This window comes from Tripterygium wilfordii, chromosome 14 (genome assembly GCF_013401445.1).
Source record: "Tripterygium wilfordii isolate XIE 37 chromosome 14, ASM1340144v1, whole genome shotgun sequence".
Taxonomy (NCBI): Eukaryota; Viridiplantae; Streptophyta; class Magnoliopsida; order Celastrales; family Celastraceae; genus Tripterygium; species Tripterygium wilfordii.
The window spans coordinates 4,691,421-4,718,777 of NC_052245.1; the positions used below are offsets into that span (position 1 = coordinate 4,691,421).

The 27,357-nt window shown below is 37.2% G+C and overlaps 3 protein-coding genes across 4 annotated transcripts; 2 read left to right on the forward strand and 1 right to left on the reverse strand.

Moving 5' to 3' along the window:
- Positions 1–2,042: 2,042 nt before the first annotated feature.
- Positions 2,043–10,002, forward strand: LOC120014956 (UTP--glucose-1-phosphate uridylyltransferase 3, chloroplastic). Of its 2 annotated transcripts, XM_038867097.1 has the most exons (17): positions 2,045–2,838; positions 4,661–4,841; positions 4,926–5,075; positions 5,215–5,376; positions 5,491–5,663; positions 5,769–5,835; positions 5,930–6,096; positions 6,673–6,831; positions 6,914–7,005; positions 7,110–7,204; positions 7,706–7,783; positions 8,130–8,225; positions 8,522–8,596; positions 8,695–8,786; positions 8,869–9,031; positions 9,269–9,329; positions 9,567–10,002. In XM_038867097.1, the coding sequence occupies exons 1-17, from the start codon at positions 2,165–2,167 to the stop codon at positions 9,677–9,679; spliced, it is 2,598 nt and encodes an 865-aa protein (XP_038723025.1). In that variant the 5' UTR covers positions 2,045–2,164; the 3' UTR covers positions 9,680–10,002. The 2 variants fall into 2 exon arrangements, with proteins under 2 accessions (XP_038723026.1, XP_038723025.1); XM_038867098.1 differs by lacking the exon at positions 9,269–9,329 and having other exon boundaries at positions 2,043–2,838; positions 9,567–9,709.
- A 102-nt stretch (positions 10,003–10,104) lies between these two features.
- LOC120014957 (U-box domain-containing protein 1-like) lies at positions 10,105–12,431 on the reverse strand. Its single transcript, XM_038867099.1, has one exon. The coding sequence runs from the start codon at positions 12,279–12,281 to the stop codon at positions 10,212–10,214; it is 2,070 nt and encodes a 689-aa protein (XP_038723027.1). The 5' UTR covers positions 12,282–12,431; the 3' UTR covers positions 10,105–10,211.
- A 2,903-nt stretch (positions 12,432–15,334) lies between these two features.
- LOC120014138 lies at positions 15,335–16,940 on the forward strand. Its single transcript, XM_038866059.1, has 3 exons — positions 15,335–15,359; positions 15,842–16,110; positions 16,630–16,940. The coding sequence occupies exons 1-3, from the start codon at positions 15,335–15,337 to the stop codon at positions 16,912–16,914; spliced, it is 579 nt and encodes a 192-aa protein (XP_038721987.1). The 3' UTR covers positions 16,915–16,940.
- The last annotated feature ends 10,417 nt before the right edge of the window (positions 16,941–27,357 follow it).

Consider the following 27,357-nt stretch of genomic DNA (forward strand, 5'->3'; position numbering starts at 1 on the left):
TTGAGGAGTATTGGATTGCTTTGCACAAAATGATATTTTCAGTAAATAGAAACAATTTTCTTTTGGTATTTAATCTTATTTATCTGAAGTTGTATGTTTCTGTGTGTTAGACAGGACAAATGTTTGAATAGTATTTATATATATATATATATATATAGAGAGAGAGAGAGAGAGAGAGAGTAGTGTCATTAGTCAATATTTCTGAAATACTAGGTTTAATTTTTGATTATAATTTAATTAATTACAACATGAAAAGTTGATTACATCGGAAATATAGACTAACCTAGCTAGCTATAGCAAGGCATGTACACGTACACATACAGATATGTGTGTGTGTTTGTATATATAATGCAAGCCAGGATATTATGTATGTATTTTATTTGATCTTGAGCAACAATTAAAGAGAGAGTGCATGCAGGCATGGATACATGAGATAGTCTGAAATTTTAATGTCATTAATTACTTGTGTTTCTGAAGTAAGCATTATTTTGATTGTTTATTTTGTGTAATTTGCATTTTAAATTTTTTAATCTCTCAGCTTAATTTAGTTTGATAGTTTTTATAGCTTAATAAATGGTAAGCTTTTACTCGTAATCAACATGACTCGGGAATGGATCGGAATGGCCATTCTCAGGAATGGAGTGCATTACTGAGTTAAAAAACTTTTCTAAGAAGAAGAATGAGAGTGCTTATTTGCAGCGGAATGGTCAATCTTTTTTTGCTTACAAATATCATTGTTTCCTTCCCCATTCACATTCTCATTCTTATCTAAAATCAAAATGACATTTTAATTTCCGTTCCCGTTCCGGTCTCCGTCTCCATTCCAACCAAACCTTGATACCAAACAAACAATTACATGTTAATTTCTATATAATCTATGATATAATGATAATTAAATAGATTGAGGATCGCAAATGTATATAATATGTACATATTCCTATTGGATTGAGCTTTTGGCCCAATATATAGTAGTAACTCATTAGGATTTTGAATAGGTTGAAGGTTTGAATTCTCCCACACTTTAGAAACAACTAATAATAAAATGAATATATATTATATTCCTGTCTAGTTGTGGCAACATTGAAATGAAAATAGGTTAATTTTTAGTTCCTCTTCACAATTGATTGCAAAATGCTTCTCCCTTGTAAGGAAAGAATTGTTCTTATGCCTTATTCAAACAAAATCTTTGTTGGGTGGCAAAAGAAAAAAGGTTGTAGTTTGTAAAGGTTGTAATATATACATTCTGTCCATCATTCTTAAATGAAGTGAGGACTAAGTAAAGAATTAGAGAAGTTTCATCAATCATTCTTTTTATAAAATCCAAATCTAAAAATTATAAACATTAATAAGTGACCAAAATTAAAATACCAAATTCGTATGTCCACTTAAATATTTTTTCTTTTGGACACAACTAAAAAAGAAAACCTTTGATAAAGGCCAGTGAGCCATAATTTTCCTAACAAATTTTCCTTTTTGACCATTTTGATTGGGCCAGCATTAAATATTGGGCCCCATGGCCCAAGGTCATGTTACATCTTCAGGCTTGAAGAAGAATTGGTCGTCCTAACAAACCCAGCCCAATCCCACACAGTATTCTACAGTGAGTGGCCCACAAAGAAGAGAAGCTGCAATTTGGATGCGGTGGGCCCTTACCATCTCCAGATGCCATCCTAACCAATCGGATCTCTCAAGACTATCAATCGAGATGAGGCTTAGCCTCTTTTTGGACACTTCATATAACTTGTTACGGTGTGTTTGGCAGCATCTTTTTACACATTTTGGACTTTGACCCTCGCTTGGGAGATTGAATTTGTTAAAAATAGTAGTGAATAGGTCATTTTGCACTAATTGTTTACATGATGCAACTTATTTAGGTATTTAGAAAAAATTTCTGAGCATTAAATAAGATGAATATTCTTTTTAATATAAATTGGATGTGCAATTTTTGTGCGTGCCTGCCAAACAATCCCTCTCTTCACAACCGGACACGCGAGCGCGGACATCACATGATTTTAATCCCTCCCGCTTCGGTATATGCTTACAGAATCTCGTCTTATCCTCCTCTCCTCAATTCTCAAAGCCTTAAAGACTCTCTCTCTCGGTCGTTCTCTGTATATGCATACATGTGTATATACATTTCTCTGTTACCTCTATAGCCTTAAAAATGGCGAACATTACAGCTCCGAACATTCTGCACTACAGCAACCACCGCCGCATCCTCTGCTCTTTCAACTCGACAACTCCTTTCAGCAGCTCTCTCCATTCCGACAAGTCTCCGTTACTCTCTTTATCTTCGTCTTTATCGTCGCGATGCTTCCGTGTCACCCGAGTATCTACTGCGCCGATAGAATATGTGTCACCAGCGCCGGACTCTAATTTCCACGAGGAGCTTTCTCGCCTTAAGACCCTGCGTTTGAAGCTCGCCGGTTGCGGAGCTCTCAAAGGCAAGCACTCCGTGATTGATACGGATTCCAGAGTGAAGAGCTTCTTTGATAGGCGTAAAGTTTGGCTCTCTAGGGTTTTAGGATGGCTTGATTTGGAGGCCGATTGCTACCAGGTGTATCTGTTGAAGTGTTTAATTGCGGCAGGGCAGGAGCACGTGATTAGCGTGGGGTTTGTGGAGAGTGAAGTGGAGGCGTCCACGAGGAGTTCTGTTAGGAGCGCGCTATATGCACTGGTGGAGATGATTGAGTATTGGGATGTTAGTGGTGGTGGTGATGATGGGTTAGGGAAGGGAATTCACGCCTTGAATGACGAAGAGATAGGGGACTTGAATCAATTGTTCAACACTTTAAGTGAGATTGAAGACTTTTATGATTGCATTGGCGGAATTATCGGGTCAGTTATTCTCTCTTTGCGTTGTACGATTTGTACTATGTTGTTTCAACGTTGGCATTGTTTTGACAGTATTCTTTGGAGACTGGAGTACTTGTTTTGAGATACTAAGCTAACATTCTTGGTTCAGAGATAATTTATTCTGTGCACGTAATTATCCTTGAATTGTTATTTGTAAGGGTGTTTATCAAAATTTGGCTGCACAAACGTATTGTTCTTGGAATGATTTGGTTGCTCAGCGTGTTGTTAGAGGATGAAAGGTTACATAAGTATTATTGTACCTGTTGTCAAGCCAACTGTTTGAAATAGCATTGTAGTGGGTGTACTGTTTGGTTTTAGAATTTAGATTCTGATGGTTTTCTAAATTTGGCTGATGACTGTTGGTTGGATTGACAGCTTTTTACGGATACTATAAAATACTGATTGACTGGAATTAATGGAACGTTTGTCACTGTAAGATGCTTTTAACTATAAAGCCACATGTGCACTATGATAGTATGATCCAAATTAAATATGCCATATATCACGTTAAAGAAGTTGTGAATGTGCTTGATTCTACGTTTATCACGTTGTGATAGGGTGATTAGTTAGTGAATGATTGGGTTATATATTAAGTGCAGTGCTGTTTGTTTCTATTCATTGGTTGAGAGATAAAGACATACTATCAAATACCGATTGACTGGAGTTAATGGAACATTCTGTCACTTTAAGATTCTCTTAATTATAAAGCCACATGTGCACGGCGATCCGAATCAAATATGCCATATGTGCACGTTAAAGAAGTTGTAAATGTGCTTGATTCTGCGTTTGTCAAGTTGTGTGGGTGCTTAGTTAGTGAATGATTGAGTTAAATATTAAAATCAGTGTGCTTGTTTCTACTCATTGGTCGAGAGATAAAGACTGTACTATCAAATACTGATTGACTGGAGTTAATGGAACATTCTGTCACTGTAAGATTCTCTAAACTATAAAGCCACTTGTGCACGGCGATCGAATCAGATATGCCATATATGCACGTAAAAGAAGTTGTAAATGTGCTTGATTCAGCATTTGTCAAGTTGTGAGAGGGTGTTAGTTAGTGAGTGAGTAATATATTAAGTGCAGTGTTGCTTTTTTCTACTCATTGGTTGAGCGACTATCTATAGAAAAAGATCTGGAGTAAATTGAAAAGACTTATGTCCGGTTGGGTCTACAATACAAATAGTGGGTTTACGTTATAGAAGAAACACATGTATATAAGAAAGATCACGCAAGTGGGGAGTGGAGAGGGATGCTGCAATCACCATATCATTATCCAAATTGCCTTGTTTGCAAACTCCAATGAAACACTTGGGAATCAAGGAGCATCTTGGAGATATTTTCTTTTATCTTCGTGTTCATAAAAACATTTGGCAAAGTTTTAGACTGATTGCTGAACTATTTGCAACTCTCCCTTTTATCCGGGCTTGGGTCGGGCTGCATTTCTTGGTTAAGTTATAATCTTGGGTGAAAAATCTTCTTTGAGAATCTTTGCTAGTCAACTCCTCCTTTTCCAGATGTCTGTTAAAGGAATTTAATGAAATTTAATGTTGGCATATTTATTATTTCAATATAGAGCTTTTGTTTTGAGTGGAAAACAAGGAATAATGCATTTCCATTTCCATTATACTCTGTTTATTTCGAACTACTCAACAAATTTACAGGTGCCTGAGATGCCTTTCTTGTTTTAGTGGTAGCCATTATTTAGATTTGTTCATCAATCTAAATCTTTAACTCTTCCTGTGTAGGGAAAGTGCTTCTACAGCAAATATTTTTGGTATATTAAACAATTGAATTCTTGATGCAGTTATCAGATAATGGTGCTGGAGCTTCTTTCCCAATCAACATCAGAAAGGCAGACTACAAATTGGTCCCATCACATAACGAAATCTAAGGAATGCCAGTTTTTGGAAATTCATGCTCCAAATGTATTAGACCTCTCTAGAAACACCGAATATGCATCTCAGGCTGCTATGTGGGGAATTGAGGTTGATATATAATATCAAATTGTTCTATTTACACAAAGCATATGCTTGAGGTTTTCTTGAATAATAAGATCTTATCCTATTTAGGGCTTACCAGACCTAGGTGAGATCTATCCTTTGGGAGGCGCTGCAGACAGGCTTGGTTTGGTTGATCCTGATACGGGCGAATGTCTGCCTGCTGCAATGTTACCTTATTGTGGACGGACCTTATTGGAAGGTCTTATAAGGGATCTTCAGGTATAATTCGTATTCTTGTACACGTAGAAATGATTTTACACCTTTTATTCTTTAGAAGATAATGCTGACATTCTACTTGTCAATTTTGGATGTAATCTTATGCATGTTGTTTATAATGAAATATGTACACAATTACAAGGCTAGGGAGTTCTTGTACTACAAGATCTATGGAAAACAGTGCATCACACCTGTTGCGATCATGACAAGTTCAGCTAAAAACAACCATGAACATGTCACTTCTCTTTGCAAAAGACTTGCATGGTTTGGGAGAGGCCGATCAAGCTTCCAATTTTTTGAACAGGTATTGCTTGGAAATCGATGAGGATTTTTCTCGCATAGATTGTTATATGATTAAGTTCTTTGGCTTCCTCAGTAAGAATTATTGGTTATTTCATAATATTTCTTGAACTGCCAGCCTCTTGTTCCTGCTGTTAGCGCAGAGGATGGTCAATGGTTGGTTGCAAGACCATTTTCACCTGTCTGCAAGCCTGGTGGGCATGGTGTTATTTGGAAACTTGCTTATGACAAAGGCATCTACCAATGGTTCTATGACCATGGCAGAAAAGGTGCAACAGTCCGACAAGTCAGGTTAGATATATCTTGTATGCATGTGAAGTCTATAGCTTTTTTGGATTGCTGTGTATGGTAAAATGGATTCAGATCATAACTTCAGCAGCGCTGCTGTTTTTGCAGTAATGTTGTGGCAGCTACAGATTTGACCCTCTTGGCTTTGGCAGGGATTGGTTTACGCCATGGGAAGGTAGGTTGCCATTAGACAAGTTGTATACATTAGAAATAATAAAGCACATTTTTTTCCACTAATATTCTATCTTCATGGATTACATCTGTAACAGAAATTGGGCTTTGCATCCTGTAAGCGGAATCCGGGGGCTACCGAAGGAATTAATGTTTTAGTTGAGAAGAAGAATCTTGATGGGAAGTGGGGCTATGGTTTGTCTTGTGTTGAATACACCGAGTTTGACAAATTTGGAATAACAAGCGGTCCTTGCTCCTCTATTGGGTATACAATCAATTATGTCTGAAGCATGTGACACATTTTCAATATGTTTTTGGCATTTTAATGCTGTAAGTTTGGACTATGATTGCATTTTACCATGGCTTTGATGATATATAACTTTGCTATCTTATAGAACATTTGTAAAACTGAGAGCATCGGGATTATGACGCTAGAATGAGGAGCATTTAGGTGCTTCTGTGATTCAAAGCTTTAAACTCAAAGGTTCTGTTTGTTTTGAGATCTGATGAACAGGATTTGAGTTCATGAAAAACTATTTAAGGAAAGCCATTTCGCCTTTAAAATGAATGTATTTAATTGATGGCTTGGGATCTAATTGAAAATGTATGGTCATGGTGTCCAAATTGAGGTTTGAATAACTTTGAGTTTTCATCGCCTATGAATTGATTGCTTATGTCTTTCAGGTTTGTTATATAGTATTTCTCTAGAAGGCTTTGCTTGTTTTGGATCTCAGATCCGTAGATTCTTACAAATTTTTGGTCTTCTATCGGGAGTTATCTATCAAGTTATGTAACTTAGGCTTAAAATTTCTGAATTTGCATCCTTTATTTTTTAATCAAGTTTGCAGGCCAATTTTCCTGCCAACACAAACATTTTGTATGTGGATTTACCTTCTGCAGAGTTAGTTGGCTCAAGTAATGATAAAAAGAGTTTACCAGGAATGGTACTAAATATTAAGAAGCCAGTTGTATATCTGGATCATTTCGGAGAATGCCACAGGTGTGTACATTTATGATATCACAACTAGGAGTTTGTGATGGTGATTGCAATATATTGATTGCTTATAGCTTTCTACTTACAGTGTCCAGGGTGGCAGGCTTGAGTGCACAATGCAAAATATTGCAGACGAGTTCCTCAATACATATTCATCTAGATGTTATAAGGATGTAGAAGGTGTTTTGCCTAAGTTTCCATTTAAAATTGTTAACTTATTATTTTCTTTCAGTGTGATATTGTCTTTTGTGCCAGCCTGATGTTATGGTTGCCTCTCTCTTCAGATAAGCTAGATACCTTCATTGTGTATAATGAGCGAAGAAAGGTCACATCATCTTCGAAGAGGAAGAGAAAACACACTGACAAGTCTTTGCACCAGGTTGAAGTTTCTCCATTGTTCTGCTTCATGTATCCCTCCTCTCTTTTGGACAAATGTAATTATGACATCTGAATCCTTTAAACAATGCCAACTCCAATTCAGAAAGAATACACCTCTTATCTCATCTTGTTTTCCGTCATCCGTCTTTAAGCCGACTGTTCTCATTTAGTTCTTTCACACATTTATTCCTCCTATCTTTGCATGATCAATATTCTTACAAGAAAATCCATGCTAATGAGTGAGTTCTTAATATACCCACTAGGGCTTATTTAGTTATTTTCATTGGTTTTTCAAGCTAACTTATCGTAGTGGCTAGATTTTAAGCAGTTGTTCATATAAGCTGTTATTTCTCTTTAACTTTCAATTTGCCAGCAATATTCCAGTTTGTAAAAGTGGAATCAATAACCAAACTTTGTAAATTCTGAGTGACACAAATTTGTTGGTGAACAAGTCCAATCCATTTAGTTTATTACGATGTTAATACTTTGATTTCATATGCAGACTCCCGATGGTTCACTGTTAGATATCATGCGGAATACCTATGATCTTCTGTCCCATTGTGATATTAGACTTCCTAAGGTATCATGTTGAATCTCTCTATCAGATTCCATTGTTGAATTGAGTTGTTTCTCCCTGCAAATTGTATTATAGTTTCTAAGATTTGTAGCTTTCTTGTTTTACTTGTAGCATGATTTCGCAAGCATTTCTAGTTTCTACTTTTCCAAATCCTTAAGATATTATGTCCAGTGTGGAATATTTTCTTTGTTTAAGGGGGATCCTTGTCCCAGTGGTGGAGCTGTTTCATTGCAAACTAGGGGTCTGTTTTGGACCCTGTTTCACTGGAGTAGCCTTGCACACTAGGTATTGTTTTTCTTATGGAACCAGTTCCCCCTAGGTGGTTATGGATTTTGCTCTGTTTATGCAGATTGAAGGTAATGATAAATATGTTGATTCTGGACCACCATATCTCATCCTTTTGCATCCTGCTCTTGGCCCAATTTGGGAGGTCACCAGACAAAAGGTAAGCTTGCTATGGCTGTTATCTAGTTCATGGTTCAGCTGAGAGTTCCTAGTTCCTAGTTCATGTTCCGTTTGGTAGTATACAATAGCTAGTCGGCCACTGTAAGAAATTCTCCGTTGGGCATTCCTTGTTGATGTTTATGTCCTCTGAAATACATTTTTGGATCCTACTTTTCCTTTTACTGTAATGTTTGGGTGGCTGTTTTGGCTCTTATGTTATTTGGTAGCAAACTATGTACTTTTACGATTGAGGCACTAGATTGTGTAACATATAGTTATTTATCTAAACATTTACAGTTTAACGGAGGATCCATATCCAAGGGATCTGAGTTACAAATTGAGGTCGCAGAGTTCTTGTGGAGAAATGTTCAGGTTATAATATTTGGATTAATTTAAATCATAATATTTGGATTAATTTAAATCAAGGCATGTAAGTTTGGTTGTCCATACTTTTTGGTTTCCTTGTTCAGCTCGATGGGAGCCTGATAATTATTGCTGAGAATGTTTTGGGTTCCCCCAGAATTGATCCAAGTGGCGATCCAATTGTACAGTATGGGCACAGGTACAAAAAGAGGCCAGTTTTATAAGTCATTATAAGTAATAGAATTTCGTATCTGTTTTGAGAGGCAAATCCATTTTCCCAGGTGTGGAAGATGTAAAATGCAAAATGTCAAAGTTCTGAATGAAGGAATAGACTGGAGTTCGGGAGAGAATATATTTTGGAAGCATGATGTGCGGAGATTCGAGGCATTTAAAGTCATATTGCATGGAAATGCTGAATTTGAAGCCAATGATGTAATCCTGCAGGTCAGATTGACATCGGAATAGTCTATTACTTAGCACAGAAAAACATTTCTTGAATTATCAGCTATCAATGAAGTTTATCTTTACATGGTGCCTGGAATCACTAGATCATAGATTTAGCCATTTAGGATAAACAGCTAGAGTTCCTCGGAGAGTTTATTTTGCATTTTCAAGGAAAGACAAGTTGCATTGGGAATCTCCATATGATATTTCTAATTTTTTTGGGGTTCCTTTATTCAGGGAAATCATGTATTTGAAGTCCCAGATGGATACAAATTGAAGATCACGTCAGGAAATCCAGGTTTATAGTGTTTGATAGCTAAATGCAGTCCTGCAATTTTACTTGTATTCAGCGATAACTAAGTAGAACTTAAGGTTTCTTTTAAATGGTTATATCCATGTGCATAGTAACTATCTGCATCAATCATTCTCTTGGAACAGGTATATCAATATATGTGTCTGACAATCCGCATCATGCTGCAGATCATACTGATGAAACTTCTGATTCACTCATTTATGGTTTACGTTTGCAATATAGGTTTAGCAGTCGAGCTCAATTCAATTGAACCAGACATGATGGAAACTGGAAGCTGGTTTTGGAAGTACAACAAGAAGGGCACGAACATTCTCTTGGAATTGGTAGAGTTGTGAATTATGGACCACCTCCTTAATCTGCTCCTTGTGAATCATGGTTCACAGATTGATTTGGAGCTCTTCTTCACAGCATGGACTCAGTTCTGATTGGTTGAACACAAGTTAAACCTCTTACATCTAGGATCTTTTCCAACAATATATTGAATTAGAGCCTCATAATAATTGTAACATCCCAGGTACTTCTCATGTAAACTTTAGTTTTTTTCCCCCTTTGTTATGGGAGATGGGTGAGCAGATGTAAATCATGTATTTGGATCTTCTGATGTAATAGACATGCTAAATCTTTATAAAGGTCTCTATAAATGTAACTTTATTGGATTTCTTTGGATAATCGTATCTCAGAATTGTATGTTGATGTTTGATATGGCTGCTCTCGGTTGAAATTTATTCCTATTCCAAAAGATTGGTAGGTAAAGCCAAAGTTTCATCAAATCAAACTGTGTTTAGAGATTCAATTACAACAATTGAACTCCAGTATCTTTTATGATAACAACAAATTTACAATTCTCTTTTTAATGATCCTTCTTTTTTATCCTGCAGAATTGTGAGATTGAGAGCAGCAGCGATTGAGTAGTCTAAGCAAGGCATCAGCCTTTCTTCGCGCTTTCAAGGAACCATCTGCAGCCAAGCTCTGAAGGGATGGAATGCTTCGTGGGTTTATCAACAGACGTCTTGCAACCTCTTCCCCTCCATCTTTGCACAGTCCAAGAAGAAGAGTTATAGAATTCTCCTTCCCTTTTGCTGATCCAAATCTTAGGAGATCAATGAGAAGAGGCACCAGAGTTCTACTCTTCCTTATCTCCTCCAGCCCTTCAGAGCAACCCAATAGCATAGCCAGCACAGCCAAGGCATCGTCCGTTATTCCGGCCTTGCTATCCATCAACAGGTCAACAAGCAAAGGAACTGCCCCGGCAAGCACAACACTTTCCTTGTTACTTTTATAAACTGCAAGGTTGAATAAAGCTGTGGCAGCATCCCTTTTTCCGGCTGATGTGCCCTCCCTAAGGAGCCCAACCAAGCCAGGAATTGCCCTGGGACGAGCTCCAATACTTACCTTGTATTCATCTACTATTGACAAGCTAAAGATTGCAGCTGCTGCATTTTCTCTAGCCTCCATGGTTTTTCCTGATTCCAGAACATCTATTATGCTGTCAATAGCTCCTGCTGCCATTATCAAAATCTTGTTGTTCTCGAAGATGGAGAGATTAAGCAAAGCAGTGACTGCGTTCTCCTGACTTCTTGGATCATGAGAGGCAAGTAAGGTTACAAGAAATGGTATAGCTCCTGCCTCAGCAATTATCCTGCGATTATCCATGCCAGTTTTTGCAAGCAATCGCAGCTCATAAGCCGACTGCTTTTGGACTTCTGGGTTTCCCATTGCTAGTTTCCCCACCAAGAACTCGGCAGTCATTTTGACAGCATCTGCAGCAGCTTTTGTTGCTGAAATGTGATCAACAGCCTTCTCACTTTGTTTCCTTTCGCTGTTGCTTCTCTCCAAGTTTGAGGATGATGGAGATGATGAACATTCCATTAATGGAACATTGTTTTCCTGGCACCATTGATGCACCAGACTCTTCAGTGCATAGTTAGGTATAAGAGCCATGTGAATCAGCCGTTGTCCGCTCTTAGGACATGTGTGGTGACCTGAATTGATCCACTGAGCGATCGAGTTTCGATCATATGTATGCCCAGATGCTACAATCACTGGGTCTCTCATCAGGTCAAGTGAAATCGGGCAACGATACTCATCAGGAATATTTGACAGAATCGACTGAGTAGCCAAAGAGTAATCATAAATCCTGTTCATGGAGGCCGAGCGCTGCTTCAAGCTTTCCTTTCTCATCTCAGCTTCTTCGTCACAGAAAATCATGGACTTTGAATAGGTAACAAGTGATATGAGATTGTTTATATTGGAAACAACTATTAGTCCTCCTGTACCTGCCTGCTTCGTTGTTTCTGCCTCAAGTTTTGATAGCTCATCTTGGTAATCCAATGGGCTTTTGAACCCAATGCTGCTCAATACTTCCTTCACTTTTCCAAGATCAATGAACCCTTTATTCTTTCCGTTCTTCGCATTAGTGGAAGCCATAATTTGAAGGAGTTCTTCTCTATGTTGAAGCTCTCGAGGATCGACGGACAAATCTACTCTCTTTGCTTGCTTGTGAAGAAGCTCAACTTGCTCTCTGGTATCTGCCGTTATGTTCAGCAAGCTTAGAGGCAAAATATCAAGAGCCCTCCCCATCTCCTTCACTAACGCATAGAACTGATTGGATATGAGCTCCGTTTGTATTAAAGCCCACAGAGAGCTACCATCATTGCAAGCTTGGATCAAGAACTTGACCCTCCGAATTACGGAGAAAAGCTCTGTGAGGCATAGGATTGAAGATGGAGGAAGTGGACTGTTTGTTTCTTGAATTTCTTCAAACAAAGAACAAAGGAGTTTGATTCTTCTTATCATGGTTGAGATATTCCTAACCTGTACAAAAGGAAGCTTTTCCATTGAAGAAACCTCACTGCAGATGTGAATCAGAGACTCCAACAGAGACCCAGTTGGCAAGAACCCAGAAGAAATCATGATAGGAGTGAGTCCTGTATCCATTAATTCTGGAGATATTCTCTCACTGTGGTTAAGTTTTGTTTCTGTTCATAGTTGCTATATTGTCTGGCTTTTGTGAGGAATTTCGATTAACGGAGAAAACTTTTATGATTGAAAACAACAGTAATATTAAAAAAATTGTTGAATTAAATTAGTGGAATGAATTTTTGACTATTTCTTTTTGTACAGAGGTTCAACATAAGAGCCAACAGCAAGAGGATAATAGGCGAATGAGAGGCTCCTGGGTTGCTGCCACTTGGAGGAATTTCCGGATTCATACTATTTTGGCCACTTAAATATTCTATCTATTATATATATACAGAAATTCTCTTATGTAGACCAAAAGTGTGCACGAAGTTTGTGGACTTGTTTTTGAACCATAGATGTGATGGGTCCCATAATAAATGTGTGGCCCCCACTTATGTTGTGTTTTATTATAACCATTGGATTTTGATCCGCAAAGTTGGTCCACACTTTTTAGTTCAGATAGAAGAATTTCTGTATATATATATGTATGTATATATGTATAAAACATTATTGTCAAAGTTGTGCGTCCGGTTGCTTCTTCTTGTTTGTGGGAAATATATGAGTCCAAATCTAGAAGAGTCATATTAGCAAGTATTGGGGGCTGTGAGTAAATTAGTTCACGAGAACTGCAACTTGACCATTTATATGTAGTGTAGTGAGGGACCATTGTATGACCAGTCGCCCTCTGATTCTTTTATTTGTGTCCGTGTGATCTTCATGAGTACCTAAACTTGTCTGCCCAGATAAATACTATTAATGCATTTTATTTATTGTGTATTTATCTACTTGTTATGCAAGTGTCGTATATGAGTCCAATTAGTTGTTCTTACAATAAAATAATCATTAAAAAAAAAGCCTCCAATGACATACCTTGTCAGCAAATGATTTTTCTTTTTATAAAAAAGATATTTATTGGCCGAAGAGAAGATTAGGAGACTCAAACCTCTGAGCAGGTCAAACATAAATGTCGTCTCAAAAATAAGAAAAAAAAAATTTAACAAGTAATATTGGTTAATTGTCGTATGGATCCATTAAATAAATAATGTAAGGGATTATGTATATGTATATGTATATGTATAGATCAACGTTATATACACCCCACGATTTACTAAGCACTCCTCAAAATATCGTCAAAACCATCCATCCTTATGACATCTCATTGTCCCTACCAAATAAAACCCTAAATGCTTCCTTCTTCTCTTCTTTATTGTGGTCCAATTCATCTTTCCCCGCTGCAGCATCTTTGGCGTCCAACCTTCTTCCCCTCTCCCTCTCTCGACGTCGCTCTTCATGAATTTTCTCACGTCCCACCCGCTCTTCCCTTTTCTCCCTTGTCTCCTTTGGCATGTCCTCTCTCACTGATTCATAATCCCCTTGCATTAGGGACGTAGCCAGGATTTGCAGTGAGAGGGAGCACCCAGGAGGGCTACCCCTGAAATTTTTTTAAACTATTTATATGTCGTTTATTAACATTCAGTGCAATAAATATAATTTGAACTGTACGACTATAGAATTATATATATTATTTTATATTACTAGAAATTAACAAATAACAAGAAAAATAAAATATATTTTACAATCATTAGTTTTTAATGAGTGACTCAAAGATTAAAATAGGTAAAATGAAAAAAAAATGGAGAGAAAGAAATAAGGACAACACTAATTCTTGAGTACCATAAATGAAGAGACAAAATAGGCAAAATAAAAAATAAATAAATAAATGAAATGAAATAATAATAAAAAAACACAAAATTGAAGAACGTAAATGAAGAGACAAAATAAAAACAGTAAATGAAGAAACAAAAACAAAATGAGACAAAATAAGTCAGAAAAATATGATCAATTCTGGAGAATGGAACCCGGGTTTTGAGCAATGAAAACAAGTGCATAACCACTACGCCGCACAACACTCTTTTGCATATTTGTAAACTTATATGAATATATAGTAAATATTTTATCAAAATCTAGGGGGCTCCGTCCTTGCCTCGCATATTGGCACCATTAACTACATGATTCTCTGATGCCATTGGAATGGCAGTTTGGGGGGGCCACACCAGTTTTCTCAAATCGCTTCTTTGCCTCTAATGCCCGTAATTATTGCTCCTTCCTTTCCTTCTCCTTCATAAGCATCTCTTTCTGAACTTTCGATCTCATTGCAACTGCTTCTCTACAAGACCGTCTGTAGCATTTTGGAGGCCCTAGACAAGTTAAGAAACTGAGGCCCTCATTACCTAAAATAATTTTTTTTTTTTATAAATATGAAATCCAGCATATCTAATAAATTCAAAATGCAATATAATTAGTTCTTGAATACAAATAAATTATCACCAATATCCAATAAATTAAGCGACTCAAACTTATAAATTTATTACATCAAATGAAACCAAATAACGCTAAACCAAATAATTCATGGGGGAGGGGCCTCACTTGTACAGTTCGGATTTGATTTGTTACCACAATCAAAGTTATAGGTCAATGAATTGCACTTTTTAATTTTTATATATGTGATGGCGTGTCATTTTGTGTTTGGGTTAATGGGCTTGTTTTATTAAATAACAATATATTAGGATTTTTTTCTGATTTGGGGGCTCCGCAATTCCTTAGAGTCTACAATTTATATTCAATGCTGAAGAAAAAGACATACAAATTTTAAAAATGAAAAAATAAAAATATAGTGTGATGTGGCACATCTCTCAAGCCATTGGATTCCAATTGTAGACTCTACAATTTGAAACTAATTGCGGAGCCTCCTAATCCATTTTTTTCTTATATCAATTGACAAGTACATTGTACTGTCTATATACACCTAAAAAGATATACAATTTAATGAAAAGTGAGGCCCCTCCCCCATGAGAGGCCCTAGGCGACTGCCTGTCTGGCCTCCCCTTGGAGCCGGCTATGCTTCTCTAGCTTTCTGCTCAGCAATATAAAAAGACTCTGCAACCAACACCCAAAAGGCCAAAACCATATCCACTCTCGCGTTTGCTCTAGTTTCATACTTTGTGGAATATCGATGGTTAGTTTGTGAGATGGAGAGGTGGAGGTCACTTGGAGGTAGATGAAGAAGTGAAGAAGAGGAGGATACAGTTGATTGAGTTTTAAGGGGAAAGAAATGAGTTGTACTTAATTATAATATATATTTTATTGAGATTTATTAAGATTGGGATGCGCTTAATAAAATTTAGAGTGCATATAATGTTCATCATCATATGTATACTTGAGACGAACAATACCGAGACCAAAAAAAAGATAAGAAAATAGTTGAAACTTGAAAGTACACTAAAGTTCAAGTTCACAAGCCCATGATTAGGCCCATCTCATATTCCTCTCTTCCACTTCTTTATTTCGCCTTTCTTTCAATGTTTTCTATGCCTTTAGAGCACCTCCATTAGATGCAGGAAAAAGGAATATACTATAAATTTAAAGTATTATTTATAGTTTTTGACAAAAAAAAACTCACTTTACTAGATATGTTAGTCAATACTAGAAAACTGCATTCTTTATAGTATTACAGTAGATCCTCAGTTTCACTGTAGAAAACTGGATCAATATTTCAATCAAAATATTTATTACTTTTGTCTATTTTTACTTTCTTTTTTGTCGTCTTTTCTCTCATACTCGAAACCTCTCCTTGCTTAGCAACGAAGCACCACCCTTGCCTCTCATCACCCCCACCTCGGTTGCCTCTCATCTCACCAGTAGATTGAACCGCCCGCCTCCTGTTTGCCTCTCATTTCACCATCCGTCTCTCAACTTTTCAGTTGGGTTTTGTTATTCCGGCCCTCTCCTTGGCTCCGACTATAAGGCAAGTTTTAAATTTATTTTTTCCTTTGATCTTTCTTCACCATTTCATGTCTGCATGTGCTCTCACATGTATATTTCACTCTCTCTTTCTCTATCTAGTTTCAACATCTCCACAGCTTCAACTAATTTAGGGTTCTCTTCCTCTCCGAGTGCTCTTTAATTCAGGTGCTTTTAGTCTAATTTTTTCGAAACTTTTTAGTAGTTCTTGTGTTTGTGTGGTTGATAATTGATGAGGCTGGTGTTTGAATCTGTGAATATGGAATCATGATTCTATGTCTCTCACAGGTGAATTGTGAATAATTAATGATTGATGGGACTGTTAAGAATGAATTGTGAATTCACTGTTGAGATTTAATTGTGAATTTGAATTCTAAATGATTATGTCTTTAAATTCACAATGGATTTGTCGATCCCCTATACCCTATTGGCTTTTGTTATCAAGCTTTTCTATTGAACATTGAAATTACGATATCCTTTGCAATATTATCATAACTGATTTATATTTTTTTATTTCATGCAGTTATGGATCATCAACTTCATTATGAGTTTGACCCCTTCCCAGATGATGCAGAGAACAATACCAAACATAACTACCAAGTTTTTAGCTTCTGTGAGAAAGTCTCTGCACCTAAAAAGACTCAGAAAGTTCTTTAGAGAACGATCAATCGTGGTCGTAACTTCTCTATTGTTTCCTCTACATCATCATCAGAGGGTTCGGTATTGGTGCTCCTTCTATTTTTACGCCTTGGAAAGAAATCCATTGCTATGCAAAATTGTAGTAGAAATGTTGATTTTGAGTCATTAGAATGTTATACAAGTGCATTGTTTATATAGATTTTCTTACAGCAATCAACAACTAAATTGCAACCACATAATTCAAAAATCATTTAGTAGCCATACAATCACCTGCACAATTGGTAGCCACAAATCACCTGCACAATTGGTAGCCATAAGTCACTTGCTCAATTGATAGCCATACAACTCACCATATCATAGTTGTAAAATGAATTGATTTAAAAAATCAAATTTTGATTGTATAAATGAATATTTAAATAATTTAAGAGTATCTGCTACATGGTGGTATTGTTTAGAGAAACTGTAACTTTGTGAAAAGTGTACTTTTACTGTAAATTTAGAGAACTTGTTAAGAGTATTTGTTACAGATGGTATTACAAGTCACAACTCAAATATTGATAAGTGAAAATGGATCATAAATGGTGTAGGTAGGAGTGGCACCAAAGTCACTCCACGATGGTCAATATTAATAATTGAAGTGGAGCTGCGCAGAGGCGGAGCTAGGAAATGATGTTGGGCTGGGATAATATTAAAACAATATCAATTTGAGTCACCCAATAAATTTTGGCAAGGTCCAATGCCCCCAAAATTTTTTTGTAAGGTTATTTGTAACAATACACCTCCTTGAAATGATATTAGACCATCCATAGCAGATACTCTAAACAAAAACTCTAAATTTAGAGTAAAAATATATTTTTCACATATTTACAGTTTGTCTAATAGTACCACCACTTAACGTATACTCTAAACCATACTCTAAATTATTTAAATATTCATTTATACTATCAATTTTTATTACATACACTCAATTTCGTTTACATTTAAATCAATTGACATAATAATAAATCAATTGATATTTATTTATTCCAAAAATTAAATATATATTAACAATTAATTATAATATTTAATTTAATATATTTTAAATTATTTTTGTGGATGAATATGTAAAATGTAGTAGTTGAATTGTATGGATACGAATGTAGTGGTTGAGCTATATGGCTACCAATGTATTGGTTGAGTTGTGTGGTAACTATTGTATTTAAGTTGTGTGGTTACCAATTGAGTTGATGAGTTATGTGGCTATCATTTGAGTTGTATGGCTACAATTGAGTTGTTGAGTTATGTAGCTATAAATGGAGTGGTTCAATTGTGTGGAAGATATTGTTGTACAAAAAATCTATAAAAGCAATGAAATATCACAATTTTATATATGAAAACCAACATATATGCTTCAATATTACTAGTAATGGATTTCTTTTCAAGGCGTAGAAAGAAGAAGAACATCAATGTCGAACCTTATGATGACGATCTGGAGGAGACATTAGTTAAGGGGTTAGCAATGGAGATCGGAGGATCGTTTTCTAATCGTCGTTGTGGAGAAGGACGTACGTCTATCAATCGTAATACTTTGTTAGGTCATGATCGGTTGTTCAATGCCTATTTTCAGCGCATATGGTTTACCCTCCTGCTACATTTTGAAGGAGATTTCGTATGAGTTGTAATTCCTTCGAATTCAGACGGCTGTCGAAGCACATGAACCATACTTTCAACAAAGGCATAATGTCGTTGGAAAGTTAGGTTTATCTGCTCTCCAGAAGATAACAATAACACTGCAGATGCTTGCTTATGGAGTTGCAGCAGATTGGATGAATATGTCAGAATCGGTGAGACCACAGTAATAGAAAGCCTAAAAAGGTTTGCAAGTTCTGTAGTTGTCGTGTTTGGTTAGGAGTACTTACGATCACAAACATTCAATGATCTCGCAAGGCTACTTGCAATAGGTGAAGCTTTTGGCTTTTTCAGAATGCTAGGGAGTATAGATTGTAAAATCTCGTTCACATTCGAAGCGCGTAAGAGCTACTTCGAGGATTATCGGAGTTTTAAAAAACGGAGGTTCATTTTGTTAAAAGTATCACATCAAAATGTGTGGGAAATTCCTTACAATTTATAAGGACAGTCCCTCCCTCATCACACCAATAAGGTATTTTTCTAGTCCAAGTGAGTTGGGTTTTGACCCATGGGCTTCGGTCCTTAGTAGTCAGGCTAACGAGGAATAACATCGTGTGAGCCTAATGTATCGTCGGGAATCGGACAACCTAAAACAGACAATATTATTGGTGTGTGTAGTAACCGGTTTTCGTCCGAACAAAAAATATAAAAATGTAAAATAAAAAAATATAAAAACCAATAAACAAAACAAAACAAAAACAAAAAAAACACAAAAAGTATAAGGGGGTGTGAGACACAAAAGAGAGTGGAGTGAAAGAAAAAAAAAAGGGTATAAGGTGGCGTGGGAGACAAAAGAGAATGGAGAGAAAAGAGAAGAAAAAAAAAGAAGGAAAAAAAAACAAAAGGGGAAGAAGAGGAGAGGAGAAAAATATAAAAAAAAAAGAATGAAGAAAGGGAGAAGGAGAGAGGAGCCGCACAACAAGAAAAGGGAGAAGAAAAGGACAAAAAAAAACAAAACAAAACAAAAAAAAAACAAAAAGTATAAGGTGGCGTGAGAGACAAAAGAGAGTGGGGAGAAAAAGAGAAGAAAAAAAGGAAGAAAAAAAAACAAAGAGGGAAGAAGAGGGAGGCGCCGCACAAGAACAAAAGGGGGAGAAGGGAAGAAACCGGGGGAGGAGAGCAGCAGTAGAATCAGCAAGAAGAAGAAAAAGGTAACGATTCAATCACATTAATCTGGAATCTGGTTCTATTTTCTGTTTTTGTCTCCGGTGTTCTATTCCAGCGCCTCTATGCTCCCGTTCCTTTGAAGTCCTCATAATACCTTGCACTCAATTTGATTAGTTGGTGTTTGCTGGTTCGTGTTTTTGTTAAGGTGTTCATATTGTGGATTTTCTAGTCTGTGTTTCTATATTGTGTTTGCTAGTTCATTGTGTTTAGCTTGTTCATACTGTGTTCATTGTCGTTATGTTTGCTGGTTTCTGGTTTTATTTTTTATTTATTTATTTTTTTTTTGAGATCTCAATAGGTGATGTCATTGGAGGTTGATGTTAGGAGTTGTACGGTATTTGGCTTTTGAAATGAGATCTAGTTGATTATAAATGGATTTTGCTTGCATTTGATCTCATCTTCTTGTTGGAGTTTGCGCTGCATTTTCATATGCTTTCCGTGTTGATATTTAGTCGTGGTGTCTAGAAATATTAAGAGATGAGGAATTGTTTATCTTGGGAAGAACTGTCCAGAATTATTTCCAATTGATCGGGTAGATTTTGTTGGAATATAATTTTGGCATATAGGATTTCCGGATCTGAATTGAAAACATTGGATTTATATGAAAATGAAAAATCATGTTTACGTGTGTAAATCTTTTAATGTGGTTCTGATTTAAATTGGTCCTTAATGTTACATTTGGGTATCCGATTTTGACATTCCTTTTATCTTGTTTTATTTTTGGTTTGGACTGAACTTGACCCCACTTGGGCTGGAATCCGATTTTGACATTCCCTTTATGGAATTCTTATGTTTTGATTAAATACCAAAGAGCCTTCAAGATATTGGGGTTCCATTGGCATTCATTGAAAACATTTGGATTTCGTGGATCCGGAAAGCAAATGTGTTTTTAGGGATTAGAAGAATTTATTTACGGACTCAACGGTGGGTTTAAAGATATTTGACCCATTCAATGAGCCATAAATCGATTCTTTCTTTTCTCTTAAAGAACATAATTGCGAGTAAGACTTGAATTGAACATTATTCCTTGATTGTGGGCCCTTTTGGTACATCAACCAAGTCCTCAAGAGTCCTTTTTTCCAAATATCCAAATCCACTCCAAGTGGTATTCTACCCAATTTTTGGCCAAGCCGGGATTGACCCCAATGATCCCGTGCACACCTTTTTTTCAGAATCCCCAAACCCACTCCAAGTGGTGTTTTCTCCAATCCTTGGCCAAGTCGGGAATGACCCCAATGATCCCGTGCACCTTGTTCTCCAAACCACTCCAAGTGGATTTTTTCATTTACATTCCAATAAGACCCATCAAAATGGAATTTTCAAAAACAAATTAGAGTCAAATAGGAAAACATTTAAAGGTAACCGATTTCGGGAGTTGTGGGGTGCCTAACACCTTCCCCATACTCAATAGACCCCCTTGCCCATTTCTCTTGTAGACCAGAACGGATGTCCAATTGCATCCTAAAAATCAATTGGTGGCGACTTCATTGTTTTTCAAGCCGGTTGCTTCAGCTGGCGACTTCACTGGGGATGGCCCTATGATCCCGTGCACACTAGTTTTTTCAAATTACCAAACCCACTCCAAGTGGGATTTCATTCAAGCATTGGCCAAGCCGGGGATGGCCCTATGATCCCGAGCACACTGTTTTTTCAATTTACAAAACCCACTCCAAGTGGGATTTCATTCAAGCATTGGCCAAGCCGGGGATGGCCCTATGATCCCGAGCACACTGTTTTTTCAATTTACAAAACCCACTCCAAGTGGGATTTCATTCAAGCATTGGCCAAGCCGGGAATGGCCCCAATGATCCCGAGCACATTGTCTTTTTCAATTTACAAAACCCACTCCAAGTGGGATTTCATTCAAGCATTGGCCAAGCCGGGGATGGCCCTATGATCCCGTGCACATTGTCTTTTTCAATTTACAAAACCCACTCCAAGTGGGATTTCATTCAAGCATTGGCCAAGCCGGGGATGGCCCTATGATCCCGTGCACATTGTCTTTTTCAATTTACAAAACCCACTCCAAGTGGGATTTCATTCAAGCATTGGCCAAGCCGGGGATGGCCCTAGGATCCCGTGCACATTGTCTTTTTCAATTTACAAAACCCACTCCAAGTGGGATTTCATTCAAGCATTGCCAAGCCGGGGATGGCCCTATGATCCCGTGCACATTGTCTTTTTCAATTTACAAAACCCACTCCAAGTGGGATTTCATTCAAGCATTGGCCAAGCCGGGGATGACCCTATGATCCCGTGCACATTGTCTTTTTCAATTTACAACGCCCACTCCAAGTGGGATTTCTTTCAAGCATTGGTCAAGCCGGGGATGTCCCTATGATCCCGTGCACAAATGATCCTGAGCACCATCAGCCAAGCTGGGAATGCCTACAGTGATCCCAAGCACTTTTTCAACCAAGCCGGGAATGGCTACAGTGATCCCGAGCATCTTTCCTTATCCTTTCCGTACGAAATTCGGTTAACTATACCTTTGTCTGCCTTTTACTTCATAAAAGACATACAAAGGGGGGCAGCTGTAGTAACCGGTTTTCGTCCGAACAAAAAATATAAAAATGTAAAATAAAAAAATATAAAAATATAAAAACCAAAAAACAAAACAAAAAAAAAACACAAAAAGTATAAGGGGTGTGAGAGACAAAAGAGAGTGGAGTGAAAGAAAAAAAAAGGGTATAAGGTGGCGTGGGAGACAAAAGAGAATGGAGAGAAAAGAGAAGAAAAAAAAAGAAGGAAAAAAAACAAAAGGGGAAGAAGAGGAGAGGAGAAAAATATAAAAAAAAAAAGAATGAAGAAAGGGAGAAGGAGAGAGGAGCCGCACAACAAGAAAAGGGAGAAGAAAAGGACAAAAAAAAACAAAACAAAACAAAAAAAACAAAAAGTATAAGGTGGCGTGAGAGACAAAAGAGAGTGGGGAGAAAAAGAGAAGAAAAAAAGGAAGAAAAAAAAACAAAGAGGGAAGAAGAGGGAGGCGCCGCACAAGAACAAAAGGGGGAGAAGGGAAGAAACCGGGGGAGGAGAGCAGCAGTAGAATCAGCAAGAAGAAGAAAAAGGTAACGATTCAATCACATTAATCTGGAATCTGGTTCTATTTTCTGTTTTTGTCTCCGGTGTTCTATTCCAGCGCCTCTATGCTCCCGTTCCTTTGAAGTCCTCATAATACCTTGCACTCAATTTGATTAGTTGGTGTTTGTTGGTTCGTGTTTTTGTTAAGGTGTTCATATTGTGGATTTTCTAGTCTGTGTTTCTATATTGTGTTTGCTAGTTCATTGTGTTTAGCTTGTTCATACTGTGTTCATTGTCGTTATGTTTGCTGGTTTCTGGTTTTATTTTTTATTTATTTATTTTTTTTTTTGAGATCTCAATAGGTGATGTCATTGGAGGTTGATGTTAGGAGTTGTACGGTATTTGGCTTTTGAAATGAGATCTAGTTGATTATAAATGGATTTTGCTTGCATTTGATCTCATCTTCTTGTTGGAGTTTGCGCTGCATTTTCATATGCTTTCCGTGTTGATATTTAGTCGTGGTGTCTAGAAATATTAAGAGATGAGGAATTGTTTATCTTGGGAAGAACTGTCCAGAATTATTTCCAATTGATCGGGTAGATTTTGTTGGAATATAATTTTGGCATATAGGATTTCCGGATCTGAATTGAAAACATTGGATTTATATGAAAATGAAAAATCATGTTTACGTGTGTAAATCTTTTAATGTGGTTCTGATTTAAATTGGTCCTTAATGTTACATTTGGGTATCCGATTTTGACATTCCCTTTATCTTGTTTTATTTTTGGTTTGGACTGAACTTGACCCCACTTGGGCTGGAGGGCATACTTAGAAGATTTGGACCGGATTTGAGCAACGGGCCACATGGGCAATATTCGAATTGTTGTATAATATTTGTATTTCTCATTTTATATTTGTCTTTTGTACATTATTGTAAAGTGTAAGCCTTGTAATAGTGTAGCAAAAATAGTAAAAATGCATACATGAATATTGTAGGGTGCTAGAAGCATATAGACATTAAGAAATGATCTTGTGAATGAGGATTGCATTAGAATGCATGCTTAGGACTTTGATTTTTCACATTATGTCATGTCTTAGACGTATGTTAGGATTATTTGAATGTCATGAAAATAAATGCAACGCGTTAGTCATTGGATTAATCCAAGCCGTCTCACACTAATAAAACACATCAAGATTAAATTATGGAATCCTTATGTTTTGATTAAATACCAAAGAGCCTTCAAGATATTGGGGTTCCATTGGCATTCATTGAAAACATTTGGATTTCGTGGATCCGGAAAGCAAATGTGTTTTTAGGGATTAGGAGAATTTATTTACGGACTCAACGGTGGGTTTAAAGATATTTGACCCATTCAATGAGCCATAAATCGATTCTTTCTTTTCTCATGAAGAACATAATTGTGAGTAAGACTTGAATTGAACATTATTCCTTGATTGTGGGCCCTTTTGGTACATCAACCAAGTCCTCAAGAGTCCTTTTTTCCAAATATCCAAATCCACTCCAAGTGGTATTCTACCCAATTTTTGGCCAAGCCGGGATTGGCCCCAATGATCCCGTGCACACCTTTTTTTTTCAGAATCCCCAAACCCACTCCAAGTGGTGTTTTCTCCAATCCTTGGCCAAGTCGGGAATGACCCCAATGATCCCGTGCACCTTGTTCTCCAAACCACTCCAAGTGGATTTTTTCATTTACATTCCAATAAGACCCATCAAAATGGAATTTTCAAAAACAAATTAGAGTCAAATAGGAAAACATTTAAAGGTAACCGATTTCGGGAGTTGTGGGGTGCCTAACACCTTTCCCATGCTCAATAGACCCCCTTGCCCATTTCTCTTGTAGACCAGAACGGATGTCCAATTGCATCCTAAAAATCAATTGGTGATCAGGCAATTGTGTGACGAATGGGAAACCAGGGATGCCAAGTTAGTCCCGTATTATCAACACATCAAAGAGTTGATCAAATTTTTTGACTGTGTGGAATTTGATCATATTCCAAGAGAAGAAAACCAGATGGCAGATGCTTTGGCCACTTTGGCAGCCATGTTTGGTTTGGACCCTCGAGGAGAAGTGGAGGTTATCAAGATTGAGAAACGTGAAATTCAGGCACATTGTTTGAATGTAGTAGCAGAACCTGATGGTAAACCCTGGTATTATGATGTGAAGCAGTATTTGGAGAAAGGAGAATACCCTCCAGAGGCCTCAGATAATGACAAACGCACCATCCGAAGGCTCTCAAGCTCTTTTTTCTTGGATAAAAATGTATTGTATAAGAGAAGCTCGGGATTTTTGCTTCTTCGATGCATGGATACTGATGAAGCCAAGCAGATTATGGAAGAGATTCATGAAGGAATATGTGGTACTCATTCGAGTGGATATTCAATGGCAAGGAAGATATTGCGAGCCGGTTACTATTGGCTTGCCATGGAAAGAGATTGTATTAGATATGCGATCAGATGCCATAAGTGCCAGATTTATGCTGATAAAACTCATGTCCCAGTGAACCCTCTACGGGTATTAACAGCACCTTGGCCCTTTTCAATGTGGTGTATCGATGTTATTGGCCCTATCGAGCCCAAAGCTTCCAACGGACATCGTTTCATCCTGGTTGCAATTGATTATTTTACAAAGTGGGTGGAAGCAAATTCTTATGCTAAAGTGACAAGTAATGTTGTCGCTCGATTCTTGAAAAAAGATATTGTATGTCGCTATGGGGTTCCCGAAAGGATTATTACTGATAATGGCACGAATTTCAACAGCAAGATAGTGAATGATTTATGCGAGCAGTTCAAGATCAAGCATCATAATTCATCTCCTTATCGTCCCAAGATGAACGGGGCTGTTGAGGCAGCTAACAAAAATATCAAGAAAATCATCCAGAAGATGACAGAGAATTACAAAGATTGGCATGAAAAGCTTCCTTTCGCCTTATATGGGTACCGGACTTCTGTACGTACATCCACTGGTGAAAGTCCTTTTGCTTTAGTATACGGGACAGAGGTTGTTCTTCCCATTGAAGTAGAGATCCCCTCGATAAGAGTAGTGGTGGAGGCCAATTTGGACGAGACTGAGTGGGTCCGAACCCGTTATGAACATCTAAATTTTATTGAGGAGAGAAGATTAGGGGCACTTTGTAGAGGACAACTTTATCAAAGGCGAATGATAAGAGCACATCACAAGAGAGTGCACCCTCGTTGTTTCAGAGAAGGGGATTTGGTACTAAAAATGATTCAGCCACCGCAAAAGGATCACCGTGGAAAATGGACTCCTACCTACGAGGGACCATATGTGGTGAAGAAAGCATTCTCTGGTGGAGCGGTAATTTTGACAAGGATGGATGGAGATGATTTGCCTCACCCAGTAAATGTTGATGTTCTCCGGCGGTATTATGCTTAAAAAACAATGAAGCAACCGGCTTGAAAAACAATGAAGTCGCCACCAATTGATTTTTAGGATGCAATTGGACATCTGTTCTGGTCTACAAGAGAAATGGGCAAGGGGGTCTATTGAGCATGGGGAAGGTGTTAGGCACCTCACAACTCCCGAAATCGGTTACCTTTAAATATTTTCCTATTTGACTCTAATTTGTTTTTGAAAATTCCATTTTGATGGGTCTTATTGGAATGTAAATGAAAAAATCCACTTGGAGTGGTTTGGAGAACAAGGTGCACGGGATCATTGGGGTCATTCCCGGCTTGGCCAAGGATTGGAGAAAACACCACTTGGAGTGGGTTTGGGGATTCTGAAAAAAAGGTGTGCACGGGATCATTGGGGCCAATCCCGGCTTGGCCAAAAATTGGGTAGAATACCACTTGGAGTGGATTTTGATATTTGGAAAAAAGGACTCTTGAGGACTTGGTTGATGTACCAAAAGGGCCCACAATCAAGGAATAATGTTCAATTCAAGTCTTACTCACAATTATGTTCTTCATGAGAAAAGAAAGAATCGATTTATGGCTCATTGAATGGGTCAAATATCTTTAAACCCACCGTTGAGTCCGTAAATAAATTCTCCTAATCCCTAAAAACACATTTGCTTTCCGGATCCACGAAATCCAAATGTTTTCAATGAATGCCAATGGAACCCCAATATCTTGAAGGCTCTTTGGTATTTAATCAAAACATAAGGATTCCATAATTTAATCTTGATGTGTTTTATTAGTGTGAGACGGCTTGGATTAATCCAATGACTAACGCGTTGCATTTATTTTCATGACATTCAAATAATCCTAGCATACGTCTAAGACATGACATAATGTGAAAAATCAAAGTCCTAAGCATGCATTCTAATGCAATCCTCATTCACAAGATCATTTCTTAATGTCTATATGCTTCTAGCACCCTACAATATTCATGTATGCATTTTTACTATTTTTGCTACACTATTACAAGGCTTACACTTTACAATAATGTACGAAAGACAAATATAAAATGAGAAATACAAATATTATACAACAATTCGAATATTGCCCATGTGGCCCGTTGCTCAAATCCGGTCCAAATCTTCTAAGTATGCCCTCCAGCCCAAGTGGGGTCAAGTTCAGTCCAAACCAAAAATAAAACAAGATAAAGGGAATGTCAAAATCGGATACCCAAATGTAACATTAAGGACCAATTTAAATCAGAACCACATTAAAAGATTTACACACGTAAACATGATTTTTCATTTTCATATAAATCCAATGTTTTCAATTCAGATCCGGAAATCCTATATGCCAAAATTATATTCCAACAAA